Source organism: Laetiporus sulphureus (genome assembly GCF_001632365.1).
Source record: "Laetiporus sulphureus 93-53 unplaced genomic scaffold LAESUscaffold_28, whole genome shotgun sequence".
Classification (NCBI taxonomy): Eukaryota; Fungi; Basidiomycota; class Agaricomycetes; order Polyporales; family Laetiporaceae; genus Laetiporus; species Laetiporus sulphureus.
In genome coordinates this window covers 270,779-283,026 of record NW_024468537.1, presented here as the reverse complement: position 1 = coordinate 283,026, position 12,248 = coordinate 270,779, and the positions used below count along the sequence as shown (strand labels likewise).

The window sequence follows — 12,248 nt, the reverse complement described above, 5'->3', positions numbered from 1 at the left end:
CATCATGCACGCTCGCGAAGAAAGTCGACTAGCAGAACGCACGACCAGCGCCCACAGCAGGCCCGCGTTACCCGCCAAGTCCTTCCTGGACTCCCCACATTCGCCGGGAGTCATCCTCTACGGACCTCCCGCCCTCGTCCTCGCGATGCCATCCCATCGCACAAAGTCGTCTCCGCACCGACAGAGCGCAGATCGTACCGCCCATCGCCATAGGAGGCGCCGCGCGCGCAAAGGCGGTGCACCGGCGCAAGCTGATGGCCCCCTGCCAAGATGGGATCTCGGAGCATCATGGCATGGTCGGTCGCGCAAGGCGGCGCGGGGACGAAAGTGGGATGGGCGCTGGATCGCAATTGATTTGGCAGATGGGACCGGCTGAAGGGGCGAAAGCGGTGGGGTGACGAGTTAGGGAGTCTGGGAGACAGGGAGGGCACGACGCTTGGCGAGGGGAGGGCGGGCTTGGGCTGGCAGATGGCTGGAGAGCGCAGACTGGGGAGAACTCGTTCGGGATCGAAAGCGGGAGAGGCGAGCAGAGTGCGGGAGGTGCAGAATGAAGAGGGCAGACAGAAGGAAAGGAGACATAAGGAAAAAGGATGATAGAAGGGACTTACAGACAGTGTATGCGGGCCATGGCTCGCGGTCTGGCGGGAACCTGAACATACGTATGAGCGGGTTGTTTTCTTTAGAGCTTGTACGCGACGCACATAGTGACGTCTTGGGGCCTTGGGCCATATTTGTGAATCATGTCTTTTCGGCGGCGGACGATCCGCTGGTATCGAGCCTCGGAGGCAGCAACGCGGACGGGTAGGCTGGCGTCGGCAGATGCCACACGGACAGCATTGCGACTTGAACGGGGATCGAGTGCGCCGTCAGGGGAGAGGAGGAAGAAGGTGGAGAGGAGGACGAAGGCGAGGAGGAGGGCGTAGCGGGGATGTCTCTGACAGAGAGCGAGGTTCAACGGCATCGCGGCGGACAAGCGATTAAGTGTGATCGACGAGGCAGCGTGCGCAGTGAGAATCGCGGGACAGCACAGAAGGAGCGTCGGCAAGAAGGGTAGTGTACAGCGTTGAGAGCAGGGAGGGCTGCTGCGGCGAGTGGGAAGCTGCTGGCACGATAGATCTTGGCCACCTCGGCGCCCATCCAATCGAATCCACTCCTTGGCGGCAAACGTCCAGGCACTCCCGCCAAGCCGTCCCTTATTGGGCAGGCGCGGGCGGCGGGGGCTGTCGGGACGTGATCGATGCATGCCCGTGGCACCGATTCGGCATGCATTTCCCCACTGCCGGCGCTCGGCCGCCATCTGAACAAAACTCGGCAGCGCGCGTAGGCTGACCTTCACTGCCCAAGTTTGCTGAGACTGTGTTCCGCTCTCTCGACTTGCTCCTCTCGGTTGGTTGCTCCCGCCCAAGCCTATGACGCATCCTCACCCGTAGTCCATGCCTGCCTCAGCCGCTCGCCGAGGGCATCGTATCCTCCCCTCTCCCTGCCTCGTTTTGTTCTCGCCTCTCTCGGCTGCCCAGCGACTCCGTCACTGGCTGTTCTCGACGTATCTCGCTCACTACCGACACTGACGCAATAAGTCGCCAGCCTTAAGACATGCTACCCATCCAGACATTATAACATAGACGACGGTGCGGAAAACGGCTCCTGTTATACATGCTGCCATGCATAGCACCTTTGCTACAGTATAGGGCGCGACGTAGAGCTTGGCTGCCCGCCCTTCGCTCTCGACTGCCCCAGCTTACAGAGATGACCGACTCGCTCCTCTCCGGAGGTCTATCCGTGCTCGCCGATCGATTTGCTTCCGCCCAAGCCTATGACGCACCCGCCTTGATCCCATGACTGCCCGAGCCACAGCACGGCAAGTGGCCGATACCACGGGCGTCGTAATCGTATCCTCCACGCTCCTGCCAGCATGCTGAGACTGGGAGCCGACTGGAGACACCTCGTCCTGCGACTCGGTCACCAGCTGCTATCGACGTTCCTCTCGCTCGCTTTCAAGTGCTAGTGAACTTGAAACTACCTGCAATGCCACCTTGCTATACGTCGTCTCAATCGTTCGTATTGCGACTGAGGCCGACAGCACACCCATTCCGTCCATTTTTTGGCTTGCCCCAGGCTCCTCCCCATCTCGCTTTCGGGAGTTTGGGGGGCCCCCATCCTAGGGAGGGATACAGTGCCACATCCTAGACCGATCAGCCATGTGCTCGATCATGATGTGATCACTAATTTCGAACTCCCCACTCTTATTCCCCTCCAACTCCCTATAGCGGCTGGGAGAAAACATGTGTAAATAACGGAGGTCAGAGGCTGACCTTCTCCAATTGGCAGTCAGCAAGGCCAGAAAATAGATTATTGATAGGTGCCTGTAATAAATTTCCGGCAACTCTAACATTCATTGATAACAGTGGTTACAAGAGTCCTGCTACGGCAAGGCATCAATAAACGGCACTCAACAGCATGATTCAATGGTGAGGATTTCCATGGCTATCTAGAGCAGTGCAGATCATTGAGGGTGACACCATGGTTGAGTGACTGAGTCCGGAGCTGTGAGATGTGAGAGGCTCTCTTTTGCATTTTTGACTCCTGGTATCATGTTTTTGATTGCAGCATTGAAGTTGTCATAGACAGACCTTACAAGGAATGCCTCTGCCAGTGTGCAGATATCAGAAGCACTCTCCTTTGAGGGTAGATGGGCTGAGCATATTTGCACGATGCAATAGGTGTAATATTTGATTCCTGATTAGGTCAGTACAAAAATAGCACTCAGGGAGCACCAACTACTACTTTGGGGCAGCTTGCATCCGACCTCTGTTATTTACACATGTTTTCTCCCAGCCGCTATAGGGAGTTGGAGGGGAATAAGAGTGCGGAGTTTAACATTGGCTGAGTCTGAAATGTGTGGCTGAAATGTGGCTGAGGTGGCGGGAGGAAGCACAATGTCCCACCCATAGGATGGGGCCCCCCAAACTCCCGCAAGCGAGATGGGGAGGAGCCTGAACTTGCCCTTGTAGCGCCGCATGTCAGATAGAGTGCGAACGCAAGGAGATAACCGAGGCGGACAATCCAAAGATAATTTGGCTGTCTGTAAGAGCATTCGAGGTAGTCATATTTGCCCACTCGTTCTTTGCTGATCGTGGTGCCCAGTCGACTACTTCTGGATGCTTGGGCGATGCATCACGTTCCCATTGGAGGTGACCTACTGCCCGACTCTTCGATCGGCCTCAAACATTCTCGCGCTCCTTTAATTAATCATCTCGTCTGTGCCGTTCAACAGGCTATTGCATGGTGCGATAGGCTCAATCTTAGTCGCCACATCTACTCCAGAGGTCATCGCCCGTAACTCGTGCGATTGTTCCTCGGGCGTGGTTCCATCTGGCCGTTTCATTCATCCTATCACTTCACGTCTACTCGTGCGGCCTTGGGATATGCTCGACTTGTCCAGGATTCGCACATGTGACTTTATGGAATAGACGACACTGCAAATCCCGGGCGCTATTTCTGCTACAGTGCCTGCGGGCGACTTACGATAACCTGGAACTATGCAGTATCAGTCTCCTGCAATGCCACCTTGCTATACTTTGCCTCAACCGAGTCCTCATCGTTGACGGTGCGACTGAGGCTGACGATCTCCGTCACGCCGACTCTGCGCAGTTCGTCCGTGGTGGGCTCGCTGACGCTGGCGATGCGGTTCAGCACGGACGGCCGGTCGGCGACGAGCCAGAGGACGTGTAACACGCCCATGCCGTCCATTTTGTGTCTTGCCCTTGTGGCGCCGCATGTCAGGTAGAGTGCGAACGCAAGGAGGATAACTGAGGCGGACAATCCAAAGATAACCTGGCTATCTGTGAGAGCATGGCGTGATAAAAGGCGTATCGCTACTCACTGCTGTAAGATTCAACTACCAGACACCGGTTCAATACAGAAAGGATTGCGACAATCGAGCGAGACTCACATTGAGGCGGGATACAGTTTGTGGAACTTGCGTGGAACCGTTGGCGAGTGTTAAGTAGTCCCCTTGCGTGTCTGGCGCAGGCATATGAGCCGCTGTGACGATGTAAGCGAGCAATCCTTCAGGAAGACCATCCCACTCACCTGCCCAGAACATAGACGCGGTCAAGCGATCTGAGAAGAAGCTATCAGCATGCGCCACACCGCGCACCAATCCTAACATCGCTCACTAAGAGTATCTTCAAAATCTGTCAAAGTCACATTATGGGATGTGAACAGAGTCTCGTTGAGCACGTTGACGATGAACCTGGAGCAGAATCAGCAGGAGCATAATCCTTGAATGCCACCTCACGCAACTCTGACGTCTGTATGCTCGCCATGTCAGTTTCTGTAAAATCTGATAAGTTCATCACTGCGCCAGGTGGATCCGCCGAGCTAACTAGCATGTCGGCCCACTGCATACGCATACAGACTCGGTGAATGCATCGATCTACTCAGGATGAGGACCTACGGAATCCACCTGCAAGTCCTCACGATCCTGCGGAAAGGCTTGAAAGCCAGGCTTCCACGCTGTCCACTCGGATGACCGTCTGGTAGCTGCTCCGGAACCCATCCCGACGATGTATCGTGTACCGGCATCCACGGTGACGTTCGTTGGGCTCCATGAGAGTGTACAGCCAATGATTTGCAAGTAGTCGAAACCTAGGAAGGGATGCAGTCAGACGCAGATTGCCTTCGGAGCAAATTCTATAAAACTCCACACCAGACCCAGATAGAGATACATGTGACCCAAGTCCTCCACTGCCGTCGGTGACATTAAAGCTCGTTACGAATATGGCATTGCGGCCCTACGAAGATATCAAGACTTCCTTTCAAGCCGTTCTCGCGCCGACAGGAGCGGAACGCACGAGAAGCAAGGTTGCGTTTATGTCCTGGTCGTACCATGTGATCCGCATCAGCGAGCCGAGCGCTGCGTTGCAAACTGCAGTCAGTCCTTCACGACCGCACACCTAAACGAAAATGCGATTCACTCATGCCGCCTATAGTGAAATTGAAGCTGATGTTGTAATCGTCACTCGCGACGCTGACAGTCCACTCGTCTTGGTCCACGCCATCACTCGTGCCAGTGGGATTTGGCAGGGAGTGACATGTAACGTTCGCTGTCATGGCACTGACAGTGACGTCGCCTACACCACCACTGTTTGGGTCCAGTATGTCGTACAGCGTGTTATTGGCGAGACCGAGCGTGGACTGGTCATCCGAAAGTAAAAGGTACGGCAACAGCGTCGCCGTCGTGGCCCAGAGGCTCGGCGCATACACAGAGTGGAAGCTGTTCGTCTCCGCTGTGAGATTCGTAGCAGGCCCAGATACATGCGTCGACTTACAGCGTAGGGTCGCCGACGCTGGGCATACCCGCGATGAAGCCGACCGGTAGTGCGCCCGTTTGGTTGAACGCGTCCATGGAAAACAAGGCCGGCGTGCTGATGTGCAGGATGGACAGACAGCCTAGATACACCGTGACCCCGAGCGTTCCGAACACGGCTGTGGGGATGGACAGTTGTCTCCAGAGACTCAACAGTCCCGCGCCGAGGCCTGTCCATGCACTCGAGACATCATGAAGCGCTGTGAGTGTCCTTGGCCGGAGCAGCAGACTGTTCAGCGAGAGGCGTTGCGTGATGAGCAGAAGGCAGGCGGTATACGTCTGTCAAACCACCATCGCCGTCCATCAACCGGCTGACGTTGGATTTTTTCATAGAATCACACTCACGATGATAAAGATTTGCGAAGCGAAGACAATGCGATTGGATATCGTCCCAGCGCGGTCCAAGGAGATGGTTACCGCGTGCTCGGCGCCTCGAGCCCACACAATAACCAGGCAAATGTGGATCAGCACCAGAATCGCATGGAGGATGATCAGCAGGCTGTATAGCTTTCTGCGGTGAAACAAAGCCTTCAGAAACCTAATGGCTCTCATATGGGTCAGCGTAGGAATGGGAGAAGGGAGAGAAAATCAAAAGTTCAGGATGGGCTCGTTGTCAACGAGGTCGATACTCACGGCTCGTCGAAAGGACGCTATAAGGAGTCGGAGGTCAGGTTCAATCTGTCAAACTCTAAGGAGACATGAATCTGAGCGGTGAGCGGGTGGCGCATCAAAACATCCGATGAGCGCGTTGCCTACACAACACCATTTTTGATCCTGTAATTTCGTTTATAAATCCGGTCTAGTATCCTTAAAGTCCCATTTATGTAGAAAATGTTCCAAATGCATTGTGCATTTCAAATGCAAAAAATCACCATTTCATGGAGTGGGAAATGCATAAGGTAGCTGCTCGAAAATGATACAATTCTGAGACCCTTCTTGCACATTGGAAAGGCACAATTTGAATGGTTCATCTTTCCTAGACATTCAGCTCCTGCATGACATCAACTTCAGTGGCTCCTGGAATCTCTATAAAATGCTAAAAACTTGGCAGCACCTCTCAAGGGTGGAAAAGATACCATTCCAAATTCTGAACATGCTGAGAAAAGTCATTTCAATTTCCTGACACTTTAAAGGAAGTATCAATCCTTGTTCCAGAAAAGGTATAAAATTTAATTGGATAATCCAAGCTTCCTGATCAAGTTGGAAAAAGGCTTGAAAAAGGCTCATTTTCTGGGCATTAATGTACATCAGAATGCTTTGATTAATGTTGAAAGTGATAGGATGCTGTTTAGGGGAAAATTAAAGAAAATTCACAGATTTTGATACCCATCTTACTATAAGAATTGGCACCTCCTTTGCAATGTCAGGAAATTGAAATGACTTTTTTCAGCATGTTCCGAATTTAGAATGGTATCCTTTCCACCCTTGAGAGGTGCTGCCAAGTTTTTAGCATTTTATAGAGATTCCAGGAGCCACTGAAGTTGATGTCATGCAGGAGGTGAATGTCTAGGAAAGATGAACCATTCAACATTGTGCCTTTCCAATGTGCAAGAAGGGTCTCAGAATTGTATCATTTTCGAGCAGCTACCTTATGCATTTCACACTCCATGAAATGGTGATTTTTTGCAGTTGAAATGCACAATGCATTTGAAACATTTTCTAAATAAATGGGACTTTAAGGATACTAGACCGGATTTATAAACGAAATCACAGGATCAAAAATGGTGTTGTGTAGGCAACGCGCTCATCGGATGTTTTGATGCGCCACCCGCTCACCGCTCAGATTCATGTCTCCTTAGAGTTTGACAGATTGAACCTGACCTCCGACTCCTTATAGCGTCCTTTCGACGAGCCGTGAGTATCGACCTCGTTGACAACGAGCCCATCCTGAACTTTTGATTTTCTCTCCCTTCTCCCATTCCTACGCTGACTCATATGAGAGCCATTAGGTTTCTGAAGGCTTTGTTTCACCGCAGAAAGCTATACAGCCTGCTGATCATCCTCCATGCGATTCTGGTGCTGATCCACATTTGCCTGGTTATTGTGTGGGCTCGAGGCGCCGAGCACGCGGTAACCATCTCCTTGGACCGCGCTGGGACGATATCCAATCGCATTGTCTTCGCTTCGCAAATCTTTATCATCGTGAGTGTGATTCTATGAAAAAATCCAACGTCAGCCGGTTGATGGACGGCGATGGTGGTTTGACAGACGTATACCGCCTGCCTTCTGCTCATCACGCAACGCCTCTCGCTGAACAGTCTGCTGCTCCGGCCAAGGACACTCACAGCGCTTCATGATGTCTCGAGTGCATGGACAGGCCTCGGCGCGGGACTGTTGAGTCTCTGGAGACAACTGTCCATCCCCACAGCCGTGTTCGGAACGCTCGGGGTCGCGGTGTACCTAGGCTGTCTGTCCATCCTGCACATCAGCACGCCGGCCTTGTTTTCCATGGACGCGTTCAACCAAACGGGCGCACTACCGGTCGGCTTTATCGCGGGTATGCCCAGCGTCGGCGACCCTACGCTGTAAGTCGACGCATGTATCTGGCGGTCCCACGAATATCTCAGCGAAGACATGCACAGCCCCCTCTCGGTCGATGCGCAGAGCGTCTGGGCAGCGGCGACGAAGCTCTTGCCCTACCTTGCACTCGCGGATGACCAGTCCACGCTGGGTCTCGCCAATAATACGCTGTACGACATACTGGACCCGAACAGCGGCGGTGTAGGCGATGTCACGGTCAATGCCATCACGGCGAATGTTACATGTCACACCCTGCCAGATACCACGAGCGATGGCGTCAGCGTCGTGAATGACGATTACAACATTAGTTTAGGTTTCAATGGAAACGGCATCAGTGAATCGCATTTTCATTCAAGTGTACAATCGTGAAGACTGATTGCAGTTTGCAACGCAGCGGTCGGAGCGCTGAGGCAGTTTACATGGTACGACCAGGACGTTAATGCAACCTTGCTTCTCGTGCGTTCCTCCCCTGCCGGCGCGAGTTGAAGTTCCCTTTCAACTCGCGCTTTGATCTTTTTTAGGGCCGCAATGCCGTATTCTTAACGGCATTTAATGTCATCGACTGCAATGGAGAACTTGGGTCATATATATCTGGTGTGAAGTTTCATAGAATTTGCTCTGAAGACAATCTGTGTCTTACTGCGTCCCTTCCTAGGTGTGAACTCCTCCTGGCAAGTCATTGGATGTACACTCTCGTGGAGCCCAACGAACGTCGTCGTGGATGCCATTACAAGATATGTCGTCGGGATGGATTCCGGAGCAGCTACCATACGGTCATCCAAATGGACAGCGTGGAGGCCTGGCTTTCAAGCCTTTCCGCAGGATCGTGAGGACTTGCAGGTGGATTCCGTAGGTTCTCGTCCTTCATAGTAGGTTGATGCATTTGCTCAGTCTGTATGCGTGTGCAGTGGGCCGACATGTTAGATAGCTCGGTGAATCCCCCTGGCGCTGCGGGGATCTCCTCAGCATTTGGAGGAGCTGACATGTCAGGCATACAGACGTCAGAGTTGCGTGAGGTGACGTTCAACGATTATACTCCTGCTGATTCTGCTCCAGGTTCATCGTCAACGTGCTCAACGAGACTCTGGATGAACTGCACGATGTGACTTTGACAGAGTTTGAAGATACTCTTAGTGAGCGATGTTGGGATCGGTGCGAGGTGTGACACGCGCTGATGGCTTGTCCTCAGATCGCTTGACTACGTCTACGTTCTGGGCGGGTGTGTGGGATGGTCTTCCTGAGGCGTTTTGCTCGCTTACATCGTCACAGCGGCTCATATGCTTGCGCCAGACTCGCGAGGGGACTACTTAACACTCACCAACGGTTCTACGCAAGTGCCACAAACTGTATCCCGCCTCAATGTGAGTCTCGCTCGATCGTCGCAATCCTTTCTGTGTTGAACCGGTGTCTGGTAGTTGAATCTTACAGCAGTGAGTAGCGATATGCTTTTTATCACGCTATGCTCTCTCAGATAGCCAGGTTATCTTTGGATTGTCCGCCTCGGTTGTCCTTCTCGCGTTCGCGCTCTACCTGACATGCGGCGTTACAAAGGCAAGGCACAAAATGGACGGCATGGGCATGCTTCACGTGCTGTGGCTCGTCGCGTACCGGCCCTCAGTGCTGAACCGCATCGCCAGCGTCGGTGAGCCCACTACGGACGAACTGCGCAGAGCTGGCATGATGGACACTGTCGGCCTCAATCGCAATGTGGACGATGAGGACATGGTTGAGATGAAGTATAGCAAGGTGGCATTGCAGGAGACTGCTACTGCGTAGTTCCATGTTACTGTAGGTCGCCACCTGTAGCTGGCAAAATCATACATGGACCACGGTCACTGTAGTAAGAACTTGACACTAATCAAGTACCTTACCCACCAGGCAGATTTTAAGACATGACCCTGTGCCGGTCTTCATACATTATGAGACCGATGGTATATCATTCCGGCTAAGTGCTAAATGGTCATACAAGGATGCTGCCCATATGCACTAGATCAGGATGGGAATTGAGGATCCTCGTGCGATGTGAGTCGAACAATGTTCCTAAGCACTTTGATCGCTTGATTTATGTCATTAAGCGCACTGCTACGCTCAGAGTGCCGTGACAATGAGATTCCGAGATTGTGCAAGGAAATGAGTTTGTCCGCATCGTCGCCAGGTGTTCTTGGAATCTCACACCTCACACTACAAACACGATACAATAAAATCGCACGCAAAAGTCTGTAAAAAATCTTTGGGTAATTGGTTGAAACCGTGGAAGAATAGATGAAACCGCAGATAAATAATCAATCAGGATTTTGTTCAGACTTTTGGGTGCGATTTTATTGTATCGTGTTTGTAGTGTCAGACATGGAGCCGTTTTTCACAGTAAAATATGCATGCTAAATCTGGTTTAGTATTTTGCTTTTAGAGAACAAATTTGTTTCTGTTGCATGCAGCGGTGTATATTGCAAATTTAGCATTCAAATTGCAATGATGGCAATGTAACATTACATATTATATCCATGTTTCATGTACCAAATTGTAAATATTGGGCATAGAATGTGGCCCTGTGTCACAGTATTAGGTGGCACCTTTCTTTTTGCACCATTAAAGTCATCATTCAGCAACCACAAGTGGTTATTCAGATGCCAACCTTCATATTGGTCTCACAAAGTGGATACTTGGACAAACAGCACAATATCACCACATACATTAGGGATACGACTGTGTCTACCACATGACCACCAAGCGCCCATGATTCAGCCACCCAGTCACGTGACACTGGCCACTTGCCCAGAAAGGAACCCTTTGGACCATCAAGCTAGCAAGCACCCAATTCATCACTCAGATAAGTGACATCAACCCTATTGGCTACTCCATAGTGGCCCCATGGCGCCGCTCAATAGTGGCACCACTTTGCTGCTCAAATAGTGGCACCACCTTCAGGCAATTATCTCATTGGATTAGATAGGATTACCTCAGCGTATCTACGGCCTTTTGTCACAGCGCATCATAGATCCGTCAAAAGGCAGTGAAATGGCTGCAAGGTGCTGGCCGCGCTCAGTGACCTGCACAAAAACCAAAATAAGGACCTGCCACAAGGGGACTAGGTCAAAAAGGCATGCAGTGACATGCAGCCTACAAAAAGGGACTCAAAGGGCCCATAGCCTTATGTCACACAAAGAGGGGGTGAAGGCTTCTTAGGCCACATGAAATAGATGAATGAATCTAAGGTCTTCCCTTAGATCCTCATGTGCTTATATACATGTAGTGGTGGACCCTGGGTACCCTAACCATGGTGTACTTACTGGGGTCCTGTCCTGTCTACATGTGAACATATTGTCAAAACCAGTAATGATTCTGGACTTTTGCTATAGCAACTATCTATAAAGGCCATGGATACGTCAAGGTAATCCTACTTTACCCAATGAGATAATTGCCTGAAGATGGTGCCACTATTTGAGTAGCTGAAGTGGTGCCACTTATTGAGTGGCCAATGGGGGTTCTGCCATAGTGCATATTCTAATGCTGGTGCTACTATTTGGCAGCCATGTAGTTGGTGCTGCTATTGAGCAGCGAATTGGGTGCTCGCTAGCTTGATGGTCCAATGAGCACGGGTAAGCCTATTGTGGGCCAAAGAGTTCCATTCTGGGCAAGTGGCCTGGTGTTATGTGACCAATGCCTGATAACTTCTGAATAGGGCAAGTGGCCAGTGTCACATGACTGGTGGCTGAATCATGGGTGCTTGGTGATCATGTGGTAGACACAGTCATATCTGCGATGTATATGGTGGCATTGTGCTATTTGTCTAAGTATCCACTTTGTGAGACCAATATGAAGATTGGTGTCTAAATAACCACTTGTGGTTGCCGAATGATGACTTTATTGGTGCAAAAAGAAAGGTGCCACTTAATACTGTGACATCTTTGTAGATAGTTGCCATAGTAGCTACCAGAACCTAACCGGTTATGGTATCATGTTCACATGTAGGTGCCAGGGGTATTTACCTTAGTATAGTGACTGAGGTCCCTATCTGCATGTATATAAGCAGCCATGAGGAAGCTGGGTATCCCCAATTTCATTCATCTATTTCATGTGGCCTAAACAGCCTTCACCCCCCTTTTGTGTGATATAAGGCTAAGGGCCCTTTGAGCCCCTTTTTGCAGGCTGCATGTCACTGCATGCCTTTTGAGCCTTGCCCTTTGTGGCAGGCCCTTATTTTAGTATTTGTGCAGGTCACTGAGTGTGGCTAGCACCTTGCAGTCATTTCCTTGCCTTTTGGCAGGATCTATGATGTGCCATGACAGGTGGCTGAATCATGGGTGCTTGGTGGTCATGTGGTAGACACAGTCATATCCTCAATGTATGTGATGGTATT

General features: G+C 51.3%; 4 protein-coding genes across 4 annotated transcripts; 1 reads left to right on the top strand and 3 right to left on the bottom strand.

Moving 5' to 3' along the window:
• On the bottom strand, positions 1 to 748 carry LAESUDRAFT_727380 (uncharacterized protein). The gene is made up of 2 exons (XM_040909208.1): positions 702 to 748; positions 1 to 649 (listed from the first exon to the last, which is right to left on the bottom strand). The coding sequence occupies exon 2, from the start codon at positions 577 to 579 to the stop codon at positions 403 to 405; it is 177 nt and encodes a 58-aa protein (XP_040762863.1). The 5' UTR covers positions 580 to 649; positions 702 to 748; the 3' UTR covers positions 1 to 402.
• On the bottom strand, positions 528 to 1,475 carry LAESUDRAFT_242875 (uncharacterized protein). The gene has a single exon (XM_040901711.1). It carries the CDS (start codon positions 1,295 to 1,297, stop codon positions 680 to 682), a length of 618 nt encoding a protein of 205 aa, XP_040762862.1. The 5' UTR covers positions 1,298 to 1,475; the 3' UTR covers positions 528 to 679.
• A 1,729-nt stretch (positions 1,476 to 3,204) lies between these two features.
• On the bottom strand, positions 3,205 to 6,181 carry LAESUDRAFT_813732 (uncharacterized protein). The gene is made up of 12 exons (XM_040914512.1): positions 5,717 to 6,181; positions 5,334 to 5,650; positions 4,980 to 5,278; positions 4,857 to 4,918; positions 4,712 to 4,796; positions 4,460 to 4,650; positions 4,312 to 4,403; positions 4,179 to 4,255; positions 4,093 to 4,122; positions 3,953 to 4,044; positions 3,884 to 3,898; positions 3,205 to 3,834 (listed from the first exon to the last, which is right to left on the bottom strand). Exons 1-12 carry the CDS (start codon positions 5,921 to 5,923, stop codon positions 3,538 to 3,540), a joined length of 1,764 nt encoding a protein of 587 aa, XP_040762861.1. The 5' UTR covers positions 5,924 to 6,181; the 3' UTR covers positions 3,205 to 3,537.
• Positions 6,182 to 7,048: 867 nt separating this feature from the next.
• LAESUDRAFT_750796 (uncharacterized protein) lies at positions 7,049 to 9,667 on the top strand (the record flags this gene model as incomplete). The annotated part of the gene is made up of 12 exons (XM_040911624.1): positions 7,049 to 7,513; positions 7,580 to 7,896; positions 7,954 to 8,225; positions 8,286 to 8,347; positions 8,413 to 8,485; positions 8,547 to 8,740; positions 8,800 to 8,897; positions 8,948 to 9,024; positions 9,081 to 9,110; positions 9,161 to 9,252; positions 9,307 to 9,321; positions 9,371 to 9,667. The coding sequence occupies exons 1-12, from the start codon at positions 7,307 to 7,309 to the stop codon at positions 9,665 to 9,667; spliced, it is 1,734 nt and encodes a 577-aa protein (XP_040762860.1). The 5' UTR covers positions 7,049 to 7,306.
• Between the last annotated feature and the right edge of the window lie 2,581 nt (positions 9,668 to 12,248).